We start from the raw sequence: 21,252 nt of genomic DNA on the forward strand, positions 1-21,252 counted from the left end.
GAGAGAGAGAGAGAGACAGAGACACAGAGAGAGAGAGAGAGAGAGAGAGAGAGAGAGACACACACACACACACAGAGACAGAGAGAGACACACACACACAGAGAAACAGAGACACACACAGAGCGACAGAGAGAGAGAGAGAGAGAGACATCATTAAACTTGGAGAGTGCGATCAGTGGGGTGCAGGACTGATGCCCTAGATACTCCCCGTGGCCAAGTTGACGACCACGGCCACCCAACTAAAGTCTCTCTACCACCATCACCTGGCTGCACAATGTGCCACCACCACCACCTGGCTGCACGATGTGCCACCACCATCACCTGGCTGCACGATGTGCCACCATCACCTGGCTGCACGATGTGCCACCACCATCTGGCTGCACGATGTGCCACCACCACCTGGCTGCACGATGTGCCACCACCATCATCTGGCTGCACGATGTGCCACCACCATCACCTGGCTGCACGATGTGCCACCATCACCTGGCTGGACGATGTGCCACCATCACCTGGCTGCACGATGTGCCACCATCACCTGGCTGCACAATGTGCCACCACCACCACCTGGCTGCACGATGTGCCACCACCATCACCTGGCTGCACGATGTGCCACCATCACCTGGCTGCACGATGTGCCACCACCATCTGGCTGCACGATGTGCCACCACCATCTGGCTGCACGATGTGCCACCACCACCTGGCTGCACGATGTGCCACCACCATCATCTGGCTGCACGATGTGCCACCACCATCACCTGGCTGCACGATGTGCCACCATCACCTGGCTGGACGATGTGCCACCATCACCTGGCTGCACGATGTGCCACCATCACCTGGCTGCACAATGTGCCACCACCATCTGGCTGCACGATGTGCCACCATCACCTGGCTGCACGATGTGCCACCACCATCTGGCTGCACGATGTGCCACCATCACCTGGCTGCACGATGTGCCACCACCATCTGGCTGCACGATGTGCCACCATCACCTGGCTGCACGATGTGCCACCACCATCTGGCTGCACGATGTGCCACCACCACCTGGCTGCACGATGTACCACCATCATCACCTGGCTGCACGATGTGCCACCATCACCTGGCTGCACGATGTGCCACCACCATCACCTGGCTGGACGATGTGCCACCACCACCTGGCTGCACGATGTACCACCATCATCTCCTGGCTGCACGATGTGCCACCACGTCACAAGACAGTTTATTGGATACACTACAACACTTACAGTTAATTAGGTAATGTGGTTGGTGCGTGCAGTCCGTCACTCCATGTTACACAAATCAGATAAGTGGTTCGTCTTCGGGAGATAGACATCTTGTAACCGGCAACTCAGAAATGACAAGACTTTGATGGAAATCTATAACTAGAACTGATATACACAGCCCTGCCCCTGGTAAAGTGTGATGTCATCAAGGGTCTGAATATTGTCCCTGAGAGCTCCTGACGCCAAGACTTAGCTTACATACACTGTGAGGAGTTTCGCTTATTTAAACCGTATCCAAGAAGTATTGTCAAGGATAAAACCCAAAAGAGCCTCTTTTCAACAACCTTTTCTGAGATACCTTTACACCGTCTTTCCACCATGTATTCTGCTACCAACTCACAAACAGCCTCTTTTCCATATATGAGCAAAAAACATAAACCCTAAAAGGCCTCCTTCCAACATCTGACACGGGGTTAGAGCATAAACCCTAAAAGGCCTCTTTCCCCATCTGACACAGATTTAGAACATAAACCCTCAAAGGCGTCTTTCCCTATCTGACACGGGGTTAGAACATAAACCCTAAAAGGCCTCTTTCCCCATCTGACACGGAGTTAGAACACAAACCCTAAAAGGCCTCTTTCCCCATCTGACACAGAGTTAGAACATAAACCCTAAAAGGCCTCTTTCCCCATCTGACACGGAGTTAGAACACAAACCCTAAAAGGCCTCTTTCCCCATCTGACACAGGGTTAGAGCATAAACCCTAAAAGGCCTCTTTCCCCATCTGACACAGATTTAGAACATAAACCCTCAAAGGCGTCTTTCCCTATCTGACACGGGGTTAGAACATAAACCCTAAAAGGCCTCTTTCCCCATCTGACACAGAGTTAGAACATAAACCCTAAAAGGCCTCTTTCCCCATCTGACACGGAGTTAGAACACAAACCCTAAAAGGCCTCTTTCCCCATCTGACACGGAGTTAGAACACAAACCCTAAAAGGCCTCTTTCCCCATCAGACACTGAGTTAGAGCATAAACCCTAAAAGGCCTCTTTCCCCATCTGACACAGGGTTAGAACACAAACCCTAAAAGGCCTCTTTCCCCATCTGACATAGGGTTAGAACATAAACCCTAAAAGGCCTCTTTCCCCATCAGACACGGAGTTAGAACATAAACCCTAAAAGGCCTCTTTCCCCATCTGACACGGAGTTAGAACATAAACCCTCAAAGGCCTCTTTCCCCATCAGACACGGAGTTAGAACATAAACCCTAAAAGGCCTCTTTCCCCATCTGACACGGAGTTAGAACATAAACCCTAAAAGGCCTCTTTCCCCATCTGACACGGAGTTAGAACATAAACCCTAAAAGGCCTCTTTCCCCATCAGACACGGAGTTAGAACATAAACCCTAAAAGGCCTCTTTCCCCATCTGACACGGAGTTAGAACATAAACCCTAAAAGGCCTCTTTCCCCATCAGACACGGAGTTAGAACATAAACCCTAAAAGGCCTCTTTCCCCATCAGACACGGAGTTAGAACATAAACCCTAAAAGGCCTCTTTCCCCATCAGACACGGAGTTAGAACATAAACCCTAAAAGGCCTCTTTCCCCATCAGACACGGAGTTAGAACATAAACCCTAAAAGGCCTCTTTCCTCATCTGACACGGAGTTAGAACATAAACTTTTTTTTCAAAACAGCATCTTTCCAGCACAACACACAAAACACATCGTGAGCATATTCTATGACCTTCAGTAACTTTGTGGATCCCAGCTGTGGTGGATATATGACACATACAGACATTGCATATCGACTTCAGGGAATATATTGCTGGACATGCACGGTGCGTATTAGACAGGAGCTTTGATGTTGTTGGTTGATAAGTCACCAGCTTGTGTAGAATGTCATACAGAAGCAGTGTGTGTCATGTAGTGAGTGAGTGAGTGAGTGAGTGAGTGAGTGAGTGAGTTGGGTTTAACGCCGCTTTAAACAGTATTCCAGTTATATCACAGCATGTCAGCTTAATGTGGGAGGAAAGTCAAAAGTGATGCAGGTCTCAGACGTTTACCACTTCGGTGAAACCCACGAGCACGGGTATGGTGCTGACAAACCTAGAAACATAATTGGGCCGAACCGGGATTCGAACCCACAATCATAGGTTTCTGGCGTGCCCAAGGGACGCAACTAATCGCGGCGCCTAAGACGACTGGGCCACCCGTGCCCCCTTGTGTCATGTACAAAGATGTAGGAACAGTTTAAAAATGACAATTTAACTTGTCACCCAATCCCTGGAGGGTACATGATGTGATGTACCATGTGTGTGTACCTATGTACCCCAAGCCATCAGGCTCACACACAGGGTGAGTGAGTGAGTGTGTTTGGTTTTAAGCCGCTTTTAGCAATATTCCAGCAATAACACGGCGGGGGACACCAGAAATGGGCTTCACACATTGTACCCATGTCGGGATTTGAACCCGGGTATTCGGCGTGATGAGCGAACGCTTTAACCACCAGGCTACCCGACCGCCCCTCTCACACTCAGGGTACATCACACCATATGCCCAGGGGGATCGGTTGACAACAAATTTATCTTACCGACATTCAATCATAAACGTCTGGATTATATGCCTCCAGTTTCATTGAGTATAACTCGTAGCAGATGACACAAACAAACCAAGTTACTTCCCTTTACCTAATACACTTGGATAAACATCAGTTCATTACAACTGAACGATACCTTAAGAGATAGGCAAGATGCCGATGATGAGTTCCGATTGATTTCACAGCAGGCTATATGAGCTGGCTGTACGGAAAATATTTGCCGCTACTTAACCAATGACCTACCATGCAATATTAAGTACTACTGACCTACCATGCAATATAAAGTACTACTGACCTACCCTGCAATATAAGTACTAATGACCTACCCTGCAATATAAGTACTAATGACCTACCATGCAATATAAAGTACTAATGACCTACCATGCAATATAAAGTATTGATGACCTACCATGCAATATAAAGTACTAATGACCTACCCTGCAATATAAAGTATTGATGACCTACCATGCAATATTAAGTACTAATGACCTACCATGCAATATTAAGTACTAATGACCTACCCTGCAATATAAAGTACTAATGACCTACCATGCAATATAAAGTATTGATGACCTACCATGCAATATAAAGTACTAATGACCTACCATGCAATATAAAGTACTAATGACCTACCATGAAATATAAAGTACTAATGACCTACCATGCAATATAAAGTACTAATGACCTACCATGCAAGAAGTGTAGGGGGACACAGGAGATACGGCAGTTGGGCATGGCATCCTTCATCTTCTTGGCTTCCTCGGGGTGGTTGAAACGAAAATAGTTGGAGCGACCCAAACATATCATTGAACCTGAAAAATATACATTTGTTCTATACTGTCCAACCATGATCCTTGAATCCTGACATGACTAAGGGACACAACTGTGGACAGGAAATCCTATCACTTTAAACATGAGAGTGGTAAGGTGATCGTAACTCCCATACCTAAACATAGACTTACGACAGTCGTTGTGCTTAGGTTGTTTTGTACATTAGAACACAGCAGTTCACCAGTGCCAATCATAAAAAAAGATCGATTCTATTTAAATGTTATTGCTTCAAACATTAACTCTCTATTTTCATTCATTCATTCTTTCATTCATGAAATTCATGAAATTCATGAAATTAATTAGCTGGGCTTCAAATCTAAAAAAATCAGTTCCTGGCCTTCTAAGGGAAGGAACCCTGTACAGCAAATAAAACATTAGGCCACTAGCAAAAAATATATGTAACAAAATACAAAAAGAAAGGTTTCAAAATGAAGTACATCCACTTCTAAAAACATGGTATATCCTCAACTCTAAACTCAGAGACATTTAGTCTGTTTGAATACAAAAACCTACAAAGCTACAAATCGAAAAGCGCTCAAAATAGACTATCATATGTTTTAAATAATAAAACCACAGACACATTTGGTCTGGCGAAATACAAAAACCTAACATCTTCATCACTCAAGGAAGACAGAAAACCTTACCAAGCTGGAACAAGCCCTCTGCCTGTCTGTGCAGAACAGTCCTCTGAGAGGCCCAGGAACAACCGGTAATAAATCAGACCACCATTGGAAGATACACTCCAGACACAGATACACATCAGCAGCTACACCCCTAGAGTCAGGTCACAGGGTACACGGCCACACTTAGAGGTTTTATTGTCTAGTACCACACTAGCCCCAGGTACATACACCTACATGTACATAACACTTGACCCTAGAAGATGAGGACAGTCGCTGGCCGAAACATCATCAATCGGTCGTCAAACTTGGTATCCATTGTCTCCTATAGCTTAAGGCAAACTCTTTCCATGAACTGATCTTAGTGCATAATCATGATCAACAGATCCTGACCCACCTAAGGGACATAACTCCCTTAGCAAACTTTGGATCTTTGATGACTTGGACTAAATGGCTTCTCGAGCACAATGAACTAGCAACTGCTGGAATAGTTGTACTTTTGTACGGACGGTAAAGGGATGAGTTCTGGGCCCACTTGCACAAAACGATCTTAGCGCTAAGACTATTGTAAGCCTATGTTAAAGTATGGGAGTTAAGATCATCTTAGCACTAAGACTATTGTAAGCCTATGTTAAAGTATAGGAGTTAAGATCATCTTAGCACTAAGACTATTGTAAGCCTATGTTGAAGTATGGGAGTTAAGATCATCTCAGCAATAAGACTATTGTAAGCCTATGTTAAAGTATGGGAGTTAAGATCATCTTAGCGCTAAGACTATTGTAAGCCTATGTTGAAGTATGGGAGTTAAGATCATCTCAGCACTAAGACTATTGTAAGCCTATGTTAAAGTATGGGAGTTAAGATCATCTTAGCGCTAAGACTATAGTAAGCCTATGTTAAAGTATGGGAGTTACGATCATCTTAGCACTAAGACTATTGTAAGCCTATGTTAAAGTATGGGAGTTAAGATCATCTTAGCACTAAGACTATTGTAAGCCTATGTTAAAGTATGGGAGTTAAGATCATCTTAGCGCTAAGATCGCTTTGTGCAAGTGGGCCCTGGTCAGCTGGTAATAGAAGACAAATCTGTGCGTGTAAACCTGTCAGCTATGGAGATAACTCCCTCATCCAAGATAACCCCCCACACTTTTACCAGTGTTCTGCTATCTCTGACTGACAACATCACTCTGCTTGTATGCCCCCGTACGTCAACTCAGTGGTATATACTGCATCACGGGTAACTTCCGACTGTGATAGTTGAGATTACTTCAACAATATACCCCATGGGGTGCAGGAGCTTGAAGGGGGCTTCAGCATGGATGTTTGGATACATGGAACCTCCTCAACAGATTGTAAATTCTGCCATGCGTACTTGCTTGGTCCTCTTCAAGATAGCAGGAGAGACTGCCGGTCTCCCACAGAGGACGCTCCGCTTAGTTGCGACTAATAGTGCTTGCAGTAAGTAACGCTTGGGGACCTTATAATAACTGTGTCTCTGCGTGCATGTGAGATATGTATGTAATTCCCATATAGAAGCCCGACCGGCAGGTTGCATTATTGACGCAATGACCAAAATCGGCGGGTTGCATCATTGATGCAATGACCAAAGATGGCAGGTTGCATTATTGATGCAATGACCAAAGATGGCAGGTTGCATTATTGATGCAATGACCAAAATCGGCAGGTTGCATTATTGATGCAATGACCAAAGATGGCAGGTTGCATTATTGATGCAATGACCAAAGATGGCAGGTTGCACTACTGACGCAATGACCAAAGAAGGCAGGTTGCACTATTGACGCAATGACCAAAGATGGAAAGTTGCATTATTGATGCAATGACCGAAGATGGCAGGTTGCACTATTGACGCAATGACCAAAGAAGGCAGTTTGCACTATTGACGCAATGACCAAAATCGGCAGGTTGAATTATTGATGCAATGACCAAAGATGGCAGTTTGCACTATTGAAGCAATGACCAAAGTCGGCAGTTTGCATTATTGACGCAATGACCAAAGAAGGAAGGTTGCACTATTGACACATGGACCAAAGAAGGCAGTTTGCACTATTGACGCAATGACCAAAGAAGGCAGTTTGCACTATTGACGTAATGACCAAAGTCGGCAGGTTGCACTATTGACGCAATGACCAAAGAAGGCAGTTTGCACTATTGACGCAATGACCAAAGATGGCAGATTGCACTATTGACGCATGGACCAAAGAAGGCAGGTTGCATTATTGATGCAATGACCAAAGATGTCAGGTTGCACTATTGACGCAATGACCAAAGAAGGCAGTTTGCACTACTGACGCAATGACCAAAGAAGGCAGTTTGCACTATTGAAGCAATGACCAAAGAAGGCAGTTTGCACTATTGACGCAATGACCAAAGAAGGCAGTTTGCACTATTGAAGCAATGACCAAAGATGGCAGGTTGCATTATTGACACAATGACCAAAGTTGGCAGGTTGCACTATTGACGCAATGACCAAAGAAGGCAGTTTGCACTATTGACGCAATGACCAACGAAGGCAGTTTGCACTATTGACGCAATGACCAAAGAAGGCAGTTTGCACTATTGACGCAATGACCAAAGAAGGCAGTTTGCACTATTGACGCAATGACCAAAGTCTGCAGGTTACACTATTGACTCAATGACCAAAGAAGGCAGTTTGCAGTACTGACGCAATGACCAAAGATGTCAGGTTGCACTATTGACACAATGACCAAAGTTGGCAGGGCTACAGAAATGTAAAACATATAAATCTTTCTTGTTTGACTTCACAGATTTGTGTCTGGTGATGTTGATGCTATTCTAGCGTTACAACTGCAGCAGTCTACAAAAATAGGATATTTAGCCCCAAACAATCATGTTTAATGTGTTTGCCAAACACAACCACATGATACAGCAGAGCCACTATCACATTCCAAACACAACTGTCTTGTGTTGATTCTTGGGGCATTATTTCTGTGCTCAGAGTTATTCAAACATTTCTGGTACTGAGGCCACATTTCTGGTACTGAGGCCACATTTCTGGTACTGAGGCCACATTTCTGGTACTGAGGCCACATTTCTGAGTACTGAGGCCACATTTCTGGTACTGAGGCCACATTTCTGGTACTGAGGCCACATTTCTGAGTACTGAAGCCACATTTCTGAGTACTGAGGCCACATTTCTGAGTACTGAGGCCACATTTCTGAGTACTGAGCATGTGTGTAAACACCTCCAAGTACTGAGCGTGTATTTAAACATTTCTGTGTACTTGGCATGTACTTCAACACTAACACCACACTCAGAATATTCCAGCTATATGATGGAGGTCTGTAAATAATCAAATCTGGATCAGAAAATCCAGTGATTAATATCATGAGCATCGATCGAATGGGGAGACGATGACATGCATCCCGTTAGGCGGCTCTTAAGGCCTCTTAAGACATGCATAGTCACTTCTTACGGCAAACATGGGTTGCTGAAGACCTAGTCTACCCCGGATCTTCACGGGTACTATACTGAATGAGAAGTCCATTTATCATCCCAAACAGGCTCCCACAGGAGATATCGCTTGGGTGATAAAAAGCCTCGGAATTTTTCCACTTTTATCAACTCTTGTTGATATATTTGATATCAAAAGACACTCGGGTGAGATTCTCTATATATGTAGGGAGTAATCATATCGTCACAACTGGCAAGTCTAGAAAGTCTTTTATAGGGACAATATGTTCTTATTATCTATATAATCTAGAAATTGTGCTTTAAACTAATTATTATTGCCTTGGAGATGAACAAGTCTTTGTTAAACATCACCCACTTATCATCATAAAAGTCAACTTAATATTGACAAAAATATAATGACTTAATAAAGTATTTCCTTCCTCAATAAATGGCATGTTTCCTACACTTGGGACAAGCGTTCCAGCGTTCCTGGTTCAGAGCAGGAACATCCTGTGCTCCATCTACAACAGTCACCTCTGACATTACATCCCTGTGTCTGGCACCCATTCATGCCCAGCACAACCAGGAAATGATTACCACACAACTTACTACAGGTATAAGCATTCAAGCCACTTATGAATGAAGCAATCCACTTTGGCAGCCATTTGAAATCAATTAGGCCTCATTAACAGAGCTTAGAGACTTTGACTAGTCACTCAGAGAAGGTCTATATCTCATCTTGGCATAAAATGGATTCCAGCAGGGCTTGGTTTCAGTAGCTACCAAAATCAGTTGTCAGGAAACGCTGATTTGATTGTTGCCAGTCCACCTGAGGGCTTTGATGTATGGAGGCAGTTGTCCGGTAAATATTAGTTATGCTAATTGAAACTGTTAACCAGTTGTCTGGACGATACTATCTCCTATGTCTGCAACAGATTGGCTGAGCAGTTTTGTAGCTCACACAGAATAAAGGAAATGCTTTATTTAAAAAGAAAAAAAGGCCTGCAGAATTTTGTCTTAAACCGTAAACATTACAATATCATAGAAAAAACATTTTATTTCACCTTTGGGCCCAAACTAAACCTGATAAAGCCTAAGAATCAGATCAAACTAGTCTACAGATACCAAGAAATTAACAAAACATAACCAGAAACAAAGATTGGGTGAATCGCGTCTTAGACCACTATCAGCAATATTCCAGCAATATCACGGCGGGGGACGCCAGAAACGGCTTCACACATTGTACCCATTTGGGGAAATCCATGCCAGGCCTTTGGCATGATGAGCGAACACTTTAACCACTAGTCTGCGCCGCCATCACAGACTTCGGTCCACAGACTGGAGCCAATTTCCAGCCTAGACCCTCATCTAATCATCACAATACATGAATATGTGAATCTGTGACATTGTTTCAGAGCTCTAGATAACTTTTTGAGCAATTGTTTTTTATTTGAATTGGGTTATTGCATTTTTCATTGGGTAACCAATATTTTTTCACTCATCTATTCATCACTCTTTTGGTTTTTCCCAAAATGAGGACACATTTTGAGATTTCAAGAAAAATAAAATAATGTTTTAGATGTATATAAGGGTTCTTCCTTAAGGCTTGACTCGGAGAGCAAATTAGTTCGTAATTGTGTTTCGGAAATAAGCCCGATTGTACGGATGCTGAAAAAGCTATTCTAACTCTGAATCCCCATAGGGTATAATGCTATAAAAACTACACCAGATCACACCAAAAATAGACATTTTCTAATTTTGCATGAAAACATCCTCCAATGACCTCGAGGCGACATGGAAATAGATCACTACAGGGCTATCAAGCCACGAGGTCATTGAAAACATAAGTGCTTAATAGTTAGTGTATGGGAGTGAGTGAGTGAGGGAGTGAGTATGGTTTTACGCCGCTTTTGGCAATATTCCAGCAATATCACAGCAGGGGACACCAGAAATGGGCTTCACACATTGTACCCATGTCGGGAATCGAACCCGGGTCTTCGGCGTGATGAGCGAACGCTTTAACCACGAGGCTACCCGACCGCCCCAGTTATTGTATGGTCTGTCACTGAATGAGGAAAGTGGGCACTCCAATATTCAGACAACCAGATGATCCTCAGTGTTTCTACTACACAAACTAATTCAAAATCAGATATTACTTTACATATTCCAAATATTTAACCCCTCAACATCTCATTACAATATGATGCAAGTATACTTGGCTCGGAATATTTCACGATATTTTGATAATTACAGTAAAGTATGTTTATAACGAACACGCTTATAACGGACTGACGGACATCAAAATATTCTTTTTTGTCCTGGCCATTTTTTAATGGTTTATCATATAAAACTGATGGATATAACGAACACGCTTATCAAGAAATAACATATATAGGGAACTCACTTAGTGGTCAAGTTTGAGTGAGTGAGTGAGTGAGTGAGTGAGTGAGTGAGTGAGTGAGTGAGTGAGTGAGTGAGTGAGTTGGGTTTAACGCCGCTTCTAAGAGTATTCCAGTTATATCACGGCGTGTCAGCTTAATGTGGGAGGAAAGCCCGAAGTGATGCGGGTCTCAGACGTTTACCACTTCGGTGAAACCCACGAGCACGGGTATGGTGCTGACAAACCTAGAAACATAATTGGGTTATAATCCACTAGGCCATCAAACATTTTAAAAAAAAATAATTTAAATTTTAAAAAAATAATTTTTAATTTATTTTTTTATTTATTTATTTTCTACAATTTTATTCTTTTTATGTATTTTAATTTTTTTCCCACCTTAATTGACCATAGAAAAAAACATGATTCAAACACTGATGAGATCTATACCTATTTCTCTTTCAAGCCTACACATGTCACAGCAGTCTAGAGATACTGCTTTACGGCTCATTAAAAGTCATCTCAGCAGAAAGGGCATAATTATCACTCACCCCAAGAATAGTGCGCCATTAAACATCAAACGTGCTTGTAGATTTATGACCAGTGTGGGTCCAGGGTTGAGTTTTTATCTGGCACTTGTGAGTTACTTAAAACACCTTCATTGTTCACAGGATCGGTTTTTTAAACAGCTCAGCTCACAATATTTTCCTAAGTAACCTTTTTTTTAGTTTTTCCGTCCCGTGAGGTAAAGAAATGTTTTAACGCATTCTGACATAACAAGGTACACATACAAATATGGTTGGTTGGTTGGTTGGTTTGTTGTTTAACGCCACACTCAGCAATATTCCAGCTATATGATGGCGGTCTGTAAATAATCGAGTCTGGACCAGACAATCCAGTGATCAATATCATGAGCATCGATCCACGCAAATGGGATTGATGACATGCATCAACCAAGTCAGCGTACCTGACCACCCGATCCCATTAGTCACCTCTTACAACAAGCATATTCGCCTGTTATAGCAAGCATGGGTTGTTGAAGACCAAATCTACCCCGGATCTTCACGGGTCAGCATTGGTTGCTGAAGACCTATTCTACCCGGATCTCCACGGGTCTCATTGTCATGTAAATCCTTGCAGAAGCATCTCCATCAGTACAGTAGCAAGTTTGGAGGGCAAAGAGATCTCATTAGTGCATTGCAAGATTCCAGACATATTTTTTTTTTTAGATTTGAATTTTTTCGTTTCAATCTTCAGCCACATCAAACCAATAGACATTAAAAGATGGTACTTGTTGTTATCCTGCCTGGTGCTCTGGGTTAAGGGGCTAAAACAAGGACTGGTCGGCTCGGAGTCAGTATACTGTGTCTGAGTAGGGTATTTATGTTAAACTGCGGGATGGTATCTCAGTGTGCTAGCACTATAAATCGGCATCAGTCCGGACTAGTACAAGCAACCACACACACATGTGCATGCCCGCTGCTATATAATTGCAATAATCTTGGACGTGACGTTAAACCCCATTTCACCTCACCTACACCCCCTAGAAAATCCCAATGGCTGACACAGATTATGAGCAAGTCTGTTTCACTCCATCTTTGAGATATCCTCATTAAAAATTAAGCATTAATTCAACATGTTCCAAATCATCCCGTTATAAAAGCCAATTAATTTATTGTTAATCACCATGCAGCCATTACAGTAAGGCCACGAACACCCTGTAATCCTACACCGTCAGAATGTGATGATTGAAATCAATGCCACACGCCCAAGTCATGCACTGACGACTGCATCCCCTGTCTCGCAAACAGGCCGGCAAAACAAGGTCTGATGACGAGGAAAATGCTCCATATTGTTTACGCCTTGACCTGTCATTCCTGGTGTGTATATTCTGCACAGGGAACAAGTCACAGACACATGTCAACGACTGGGACAAGCATAAACACGAACATCAATTACTGGGCTACCATCTGTTGAGAGGCAAGTTTTTCTGCGCCTATGGATTGGCATAGATATAATTAGGTCAGGCCGAAAGCTTGGTGTTTTACCTTGAGTCTTCCCAAATAAAAAAATTTAAAAAATTTAAAAAAATATGTTTTTTTCCAAACCTTTTGATGTTATTTGCTTAAACTTTAACTTTTATCTCAAGTTTAATCTAAAATCAACCGTGTCCATTTGTACATTTTTTCACATTTTCATATTTTATTTATATACTTATTGCCTCCTGCAAATTAGATAATAACATAGAATATCTAGAAATTAAATAAAAATTGTCCATCTGTGTGAATGAAGAATGTTGTGTGAATATCATCGTACAATAAATAATCAATGATAGAAATCCTTGTCATCAGTACACCCTAAAACTATTTCTTGAAAACAAAAAAATTACTATTTCCAATTTATGCTTAATCGTACATAAAAAAGAACATATCCTCAAAAAACGTCCTTTCAAAGGCGTTATCTTATCATCAGAGGATCAAACTCAACCTTGAGCATCAGGCGTAATTATCAGCAAGCCATGCATATAAGTACCCTTCTAGTTTTATTTTCCTTTAAGTTAATATAAACATAAATTTGTCCTTTCATGTCATGCCTACAGCCCATATATTAGTTGTGTTTACGCCAGCAGGCACTTCCTGGCCAGGCCAGCTCATGGTACTCAACTGTGAAACAATGCAGCGTTGTGCACAAGTTATAAAGAAGATGTAGAATATGCCGACCTGATGGCTGAACCACGGCCGGACTTGGCGCCTTCCGTCTCCGCGGCCACATTTTGGCAAACCGCCAAAAACTGGAACTAGACTTTCCCTGTCTTTCATTCATCGAGCTGTGGCGGCATTGGTTACGTAGGTCCTTGTTGTGACGTGAAGATATGGCAACGTAGGTCCTGTATGTGAATATCCGATCTTGGTACAATTCGAATATATGACTTGTAGGTCCTTGTTGTGACGTGAAGATATGGCAACGTAGGTCCTGTATGTGAATATCCGAGCTTGGTACAATTCAAATATATGACAACGTAGGTCCTTGAGAATGTCTAACAACAAAGATCTTGGAACAACTTGAATATATGACACCGTAGGTCCTTGTTGTGATGTAACAATATGGCAACGTAGGTCCTTGTTATGTGAATATCCGAGCTTGGTACAATTCAAATATATGACAACGTAGGTCCTTGAGAATGTCTAACAACAAAGATCTTGGAACAACTTGAATATATGACACCGTAGGTGCTTGTTGAGATGTGAAGATATGGCAACGTAGGTCCTTGTTATGTGAATATCCAATCTTGGTACAATTCAAATATATGACAACGTAGGTCCTTGAGAATGTCTAACAACAAAGATCTTGGAACAACTTGAATATATGACACCGTAGGTGCTTGTTGTGATGTAACAATATGGCAACGTAGGTCCTTGTTATGTGAATATCCGAGCTTGGTACAAGCTTGGTCCTTGTGAAGATCCACCAGACTAAATCCTTTTAAATGATTATGTAAAAGCGTAGGTCCTTTTCTCACGTGGATTTTGTTACATCAACTGTGACTTTTTATAACTAGATCCGTGTTTCATCAGTATGCACAAACAATAATGGCAGATCCTTGTTGGGTCAACGTGAATATTTAGGAACGTATATCCTTGCTATACCAATGTTTCAATATAAGGTCAATAAATGTATACTAAATCCTTGTTACAATCAGGCACATAGTATGAAGTCGACACAAATTTGACGTGAGATCAACCACAACAACGTTGTTTGTTACTTAATGTGAATGTCTGGTAGCATAGTCATCAGTCGCCTTGTCCCTGATTGGATAAAATAAGACAATCAAGCCAAAGTTTCAACTGGATTGGATTGTTTTGTTTATATACTTTTGGCTTCGATTTAAACGTAATTGAAATCCTCTTTTAAATACCAATACACACAATTGGGCACTAGAGCACACAATCCAACACTTAGACTTCGTATCTGAGATTGTGAATCATTCTGCAAACTCTAATAAAGTCCTGAGACGCAAACAAACTTCCAAAATCTGAAAAGCCTGTTTTCAAGTCATGAAAAGTCTTCAGCATCCCCCATAAAAATCTCCTCACTCAGGATTCAGAAGCTCTGTCATGTCAGAGCCCTAGGTACCCCACAACAAATCACGTGCACTGAGCACAGTTGGTATCAATTCCTGCATGGTCGGGGTTTGAAGGACCAAGATGTGTTGTCTGGAAAATATTACCAGCAGAATAAACATGGACCTTTAATAAACTCAAGCTGTACGGAGCTTCTTCGCGTTTGTAGTCCATTCACCGCTTGCTCCAGCTGATTGTCAATTATGCTCATCCGGAAGTGATTATCGATAATTACACTCCGTCATCTCGTTATCACTGGCCTTGAAATCAATCCTTGGACAACGACAACTTGTAATTGGTACACTTGGAACAGTAGTTGTAGGGAAGACACTTGAAACTGTACCGTAATTACAAGACACACGTTGATCACGTCTCGGACAATTAACAACGGTTCTAACGATGCTAGAACCCTTCTTCACAGACACTCACTCCTCTACTGAAGAGGGAAATCCGAATTGGCTTCAATTTCTTTTTCTGTCACAGTACCGAATAAGAATCATTTCAAAGTCAATTTGAAAATCATAAATTCAAAACATCCATCACTGATAGTCCTATTACGAATCCGAGAAAAAATCTTCCTTCTGTTTGCAATTTCAGAACGCCACCAATAAAATTTATACAAATTGATGCAAAGAGGATTCCCCCTGATATCAAATGATATGTCAGAATCTCATCCAGATGTGATAATAAACTCCGGCCTTAGAAGTGTTCTCCAGATCCCTTTCAAAAGATAATTATGGCGTTTGCCGTTCTAAGCGCCGTCTCCAAGACACTGATCACTTCGCAGGACTCCTCTGTAGGTACCATTACAACCAGGTGAAGATAATTAAGAAAACGTCCACGTTGTTTCCGGATATAAATATCTCTCTGGTAGGAAATGATAGCAATCTTTTGGCATTAAACTCATTCCAGAAAAATTCCTGGTCAAAATATCTTCCATTTATCGACATGGTCTTTGGACAGCATCAGAAATGTTTGTTCAAAGTAGAAAGTCAGGTTTCTGTAAATAAAAACATTATCTTCACAAAAACGTTCTGCAGTTAACAGCCTCCATTAGATGTTTTCGAGTTATTCACGAAGTGCACCACTGGATAATGTTGTGTAGAAAATGTGGTTGAAACTGGATATTCCTGATTAGCTTTCTGTCGAGTACACACATGTTTATCAACAGGCGTAAGTGAATTTACGTGGTTCACAAAACCGTTTCCTATTTGAGTCGCAAATACCGTTTTCCTATCCACAAGTCATAAATGACAAATATCTGACGATGAATCAGAAGGTCCTGTTGGTGTAATTGTGAAATTGGTGTCAAGTGACGTCTTTTTCCTCTCCAAAATGAGTAACAGACGTTACACGGAAACACTCACGATTACATCATTGACAATAACAGTTGAGTCAAGACGTGAAACAAGGCCAGGGAATCCAAAATTAGACTCTACCACCCCTGACAAGTGTTACAAGAAATACGGAACCAGTAAATATCTTTTCCAGGTTGATCAACAATTCTCTGCCACTGGAACAAGTTCTGTGCAGTTTGGGGTCAAACTGACTTAGGATCCCTCCAGTTATTGAGAAGTAGTTGAAACGTATTTTCGTCCACAAGCTCTGCTTACAATGAAACAAACTGTTTGACCTATTGTCTTGTTCCTTGAATTAATATCTTTTAAAATATCCAGTTATTCAAAAAAGTTCATATAGTCAAGTTTCTTGAAATTGAGTTAAATGTTCATGGATTCCAAATTCCTTGAGATGAAAAACAGACAACTCACCGGACAGAATCACAAGTACTCACGATGTGAAATCCTTGTCCAAGACAGAAAATCTTCAAGAATCTACCCAAGCGCAATCCAGTGTGTAATATTTGTAGCATATACAGGGAGAGCTGACTTCACAACACTCTCCCTACCATTGGCGCCGCCTCTTCAAGACAACAGGGAAAGTCCTCTTCCAGAATGCCATTTACCCCGGTTCAAAGCATGTTCTCCACATGTAACGCCATGCCCGCGGTCACTCTTAAACACTGCCACCGTCTGCCCACACCTGACCACGGAACTACCTCTGAGATGACCTCCGACCTCACAAGAAATAGTGCAGCAAGACACCTCCACTGCACACACTGTTCTGTAACCACGACAACTGATATAGTTGATGGGAAAAAAATCCCCTCCGGGAAGTTGCTGGTATTTTGAGAATGGGATGTTTCTGTCCAGCTATCGAGTAACTCTCCCCTCCTCTCTCAGCTGTGGTATGGAGTTGCTTCTGTGTCTCTCATCAGTGTCTCTCTCCCATCAAGAGAGACACTTAGGAGAGCCTTTGTAGTTGGCTTGTAGTAACACCTCGGACGTCCTGCACAACAAAGCTGAATAATGGGCCCCGCTTCCCGGAACAATCACACCGGCCCATCCTACACTCAACTTATATATCTGTACAGACTCAAAACAAGAGTTGGTTCCAGCTCTCTTGAGGATTATCTAGACTTTGTAGTTTCCAAATGTTAAATTTCTTCTTTTCAAATCCGTTCCTCTGTCAACATGTTCAACTTTCTTAAAAATTGAATTTTTAAAAATCCAATTCTGATTCCCTTAAAAAATGAAACTTGTTAAACTGTCCTCCTCACACCTACTCCTCCATTTTTTTAAAGAATAAAATAAAAAATTTAGACATAAGATGTCAACTTTCAAGGTCACACACTCAGTCCCTTATGTTCCATTCCATCTTCAGCAGCCGAATTCCATCACAGGCCATTCCTGATATTATGTCACCAGAGCACGCAGCCCAACAAACTTCAGCGGAACAATCGCACAGCTTGGAAGTCTTAATTTCCAGAAAAATTCTGCTTGGAGAAGGTGGGTGTGTTGTTTCACGCGGTTCTCCCCCAATCCCCTGCTGCATCGAGTGTCCCGGTCATCACACCCCTCATCACGTACACACACACACGGGATGCTACAAGGTGGCTGGAGACTGATAACGTACGCGCATAATGTTCCCATAACATTTTAACAAAGTTTTTGATTCCCATAAAAACATGTCCTGTGATGGGAACCGGAACATAATACTCCCAATCTGTCACAACACCATGTAGTATCAGAATACAAATGTAGCTTAACACTTCATCAGCATCTCAAACACTGATTAGAATCATCAAAAATGATTTATATAGACACAAACATACATATCTAGAATGCCATTACACCAGCATGGTCACATTCATCTGTGTACGATTGGTATTTGTAAATCTGTAATCATCCAATCATCTGAATCCTTTTTCAAAGGGTAAGAAATATTGGTAATGCCCTTATGAAACATTATGATGAAAAGTCTTCACACAATCTTCAAAACAATAAACTCTCTGGGAATCTCCAGAAAACCATATTTCTGTGTGGAGGAACAGGCACCAACTTGTCAAACTCTCCACTTGAAAAGTTTGACTGAAATTGCACAGACATCTCAAAATCTTGAATTTGTTTGGATTCCTGTAAACAATGTCTGTCATTTCCTGAATCCGTTTCCATGACGGCACATAATGTATAAACTTGCCCCTGGTGGCCAGTTCCTGAACATAGCAACTGACACATGTGTCGATTCCTGGTACAATTCACAGCAGACTTAGGGCTGGGATGAGTCCGGATTTGCTACCCAGGTGTTGGACCACCCAGTACCTGACCCTACCCACGTACTCGCAGTAGGTTTCAAGAGTTGGGTACAAGATGTCAGATTGGGGACTGTTTTACCAGATTCCTGAGTAATATTCAGATACACGTACAAATCGATCTGATCATGCATACACTGAAGTTAACCAAAGCTTTATCTTTACTCAGTCATATACAAGTCAAAAGGGATGTGTGCATCGTTAGTAAGAAATGCAAACATTAGCAACATGTAGTGTAACCACTGAGCTACAGTGAGTGTTTGTCATTAAACAATGTGTCACGTGACTAACAACGGGTCTGGGTAGTAGTGTGGGTACCCAGGTCCTACTCAGGACCCACCCGACCCAAGTACTCCTATTACACGACCCTACCCTGGTACGCACCCTCCTATTACACGACCCTACCCTGGTACACACCCTCCTATTACCTGACCCTACCCGGGTACACACCCTCCTATTACACGACCCTACCCGGGTACACACCCTCCTATTACACGATCCTACCTGGGTACACACCCTCCTATTACACGACCCTACCTGGGTACGCACCCTCCTATTACACGACCCTACCCTGGTACACACCCTCCTATTACACGACCCTACCTGGGTACACACCCTCCTATTACACGACCCTACCTGGGTACACACCCTCCTATCACACGACCCTACCTGGGTACGCACCCTCCTATTACCTGACCCTACCCGGGTACACACCCTCCTATTACACGATCCTACCCGGGTACACACCCTCCTATTACACGACCCTACCTGGGTACGCACCCTCCTATTACACGACCCTACCTGGGTACACACCCTCCTATTACACGACCCTACCCTGGTACACACCCTCCTATTACCTGACCCTACCCGGGTACACACCCTCCTATTACACGACCCTACCTGGGTACACACCCTCCTATTACACGACCCTACCCTGGTACACACCCTCCTATTACACGACCCTACCCGGGTACACACCCTCCTATTACACGACCCTACCTGGGTACACACCCTCCTATTACACGACCCTACCCTGGTACACACCCTCCTATTACACGACCCTACCCTGGTACACACCCTCCTATTACCTGACCCTACCCGGGTACACACCCTCCTATTACACGACCCTACCTGGGTACACACCCTCCTATTACACGACCCTACCTGGGTACACACCCTCCTATTACACGACCCTACCCGGGTACACACCCTCCTATTACCTGACCCTACCCGGGTACACACCCTCCTATTACCTGACCCTACCTGGGTACACACCCTCCTATTACACGACCCTACCCTGGTACACACCCTCCTATTACACGACCCTACCTGGGTACACACCCTCCTATTACCTGACCCTACCTGGGTACGCATCCTCCTATTACCTGACCCTACCCGGGTACACACCCTCCTATTACCTGACCCTACCCTGGTACACACCCTCCTATTACCTGACCCTACCTGGGTACGCATCCTCCTATTACACGACCCTACCCTGGTACACACCCTCCTATTACACGACCCTACCCTGGTACACACCCTCCTATTACACGACCCTACCCTGGTACACACCCTCCTATTACATGACCCTACCCTGGTACACACCCTCCTATTACACGACCCTACCCGGGTACACACCCTCCTATTACACGACCCTACCCTGGTACGCACCCTCCTATTACACGACCCTACCTGGGTACGCACCCTCCTATCACACGACCCTACATGGGTACCCACCCTCCTATAAAACGACCCTACCAAGTTGTGAGGGAATTCACAGGGGTTTCCCCAGGAATATGAAGTAGTCAGTCAGTGTTTACGTCATTTCAAAATACAGTCATGAAAAATGTATGAACATCCAAATGTATAGTCGCAAGCTCCGACGTTCATACAGTTTGGCCCTCACTCTATGAAGGTTCATACTCCAATGAACTCCCACAAAGTGAAAGCCAAATTCTAAATGAACGTCATTTTCATGGTCACGTGATCGAACTCTTGTCCAATGGAAAACATCACATTCAAAAATATTTCATCTTTAACCACTATCAAGACATTGAACCAGGGGTCCGGAAAATTTAAAATGCCGATCGGACATTTGCATTTAGGCCACGCCCCCTTCAAATAGCGTATTTTAGTATGACTTTTCACAAATATTACAAGTTCATAAGTGACGTTTTCATAATATGATGAATTATTTCAATCTAAGTTGTTTAATTCACCGGACAATTAATAACAAATAAAATCATTTTAGATATACATGGAAAACATACGTCTGTTTCTGTTAAAATAACGATCTGTTAACGTAGTGAACGGTCTAATTATTATTCATGAGTTATATCTGCTCAAGTGTACACGTAATGTTTGGATCGAGACTATTATCCCATATTTGGATATCACGTGAC

General features: G+C 42.8%; 1 protein-coding gene across 6 annotated transcripts in view; it reads right to left on the bottom strand.

Moving 5' to 3' along the window:
* LOC139472802 (pleckstrin homology-like domain family B member 1) overlaps positions 1-21,252 on the bottom strand; it is a 177,689-nt gene that overhangs the window by 109,948 nt on the left and 46,489 nt on the right. For 2 of the 6 annotated variants that reach the window (XM_071255271.1, XM_071255269.1), the window contains exons 1-2: positions 13,801-17,687; positions 4,509-4,631 (exon numbers count right to left, since the gene is read on the bottom strand). In XM_071255271.1, the coding sequence (XP_071111372.1) occupies positions 4,509-4,631; positions 13,801-13,903 (226 nt within the window). In that variant the 5' untranslated portion in view covers positions 13,904-17,687. Of the gene's footprint in view, positions 1-4,508; positions 4,632-13,800; positions 17,688-21,252 lie in introns of those variants that run through there. The other 4 variants (XM_071255270.1, XM_071255272.1, XM_071255273.1 and 1 more) reach the window with 4 other exon arrangements.

The sequence above is a fragment of the Haliotis cracherodii genome, unplaced genomic scaffold (assembly GCF_022045235.1).
Source record: "Haliotis cracherodii isolate W230 unplaced genomic scaffold, xgHalCrac1.p SCAF_25, whole genome shotgun sequence".
Taxonomy (NCBI): domain Eukaryota; kingdom Metazoa; phylum Mollusca; class Gastropoda; order Lepetellida; family Haliotidae; genus Haliotis; species Haliotis cracherodii.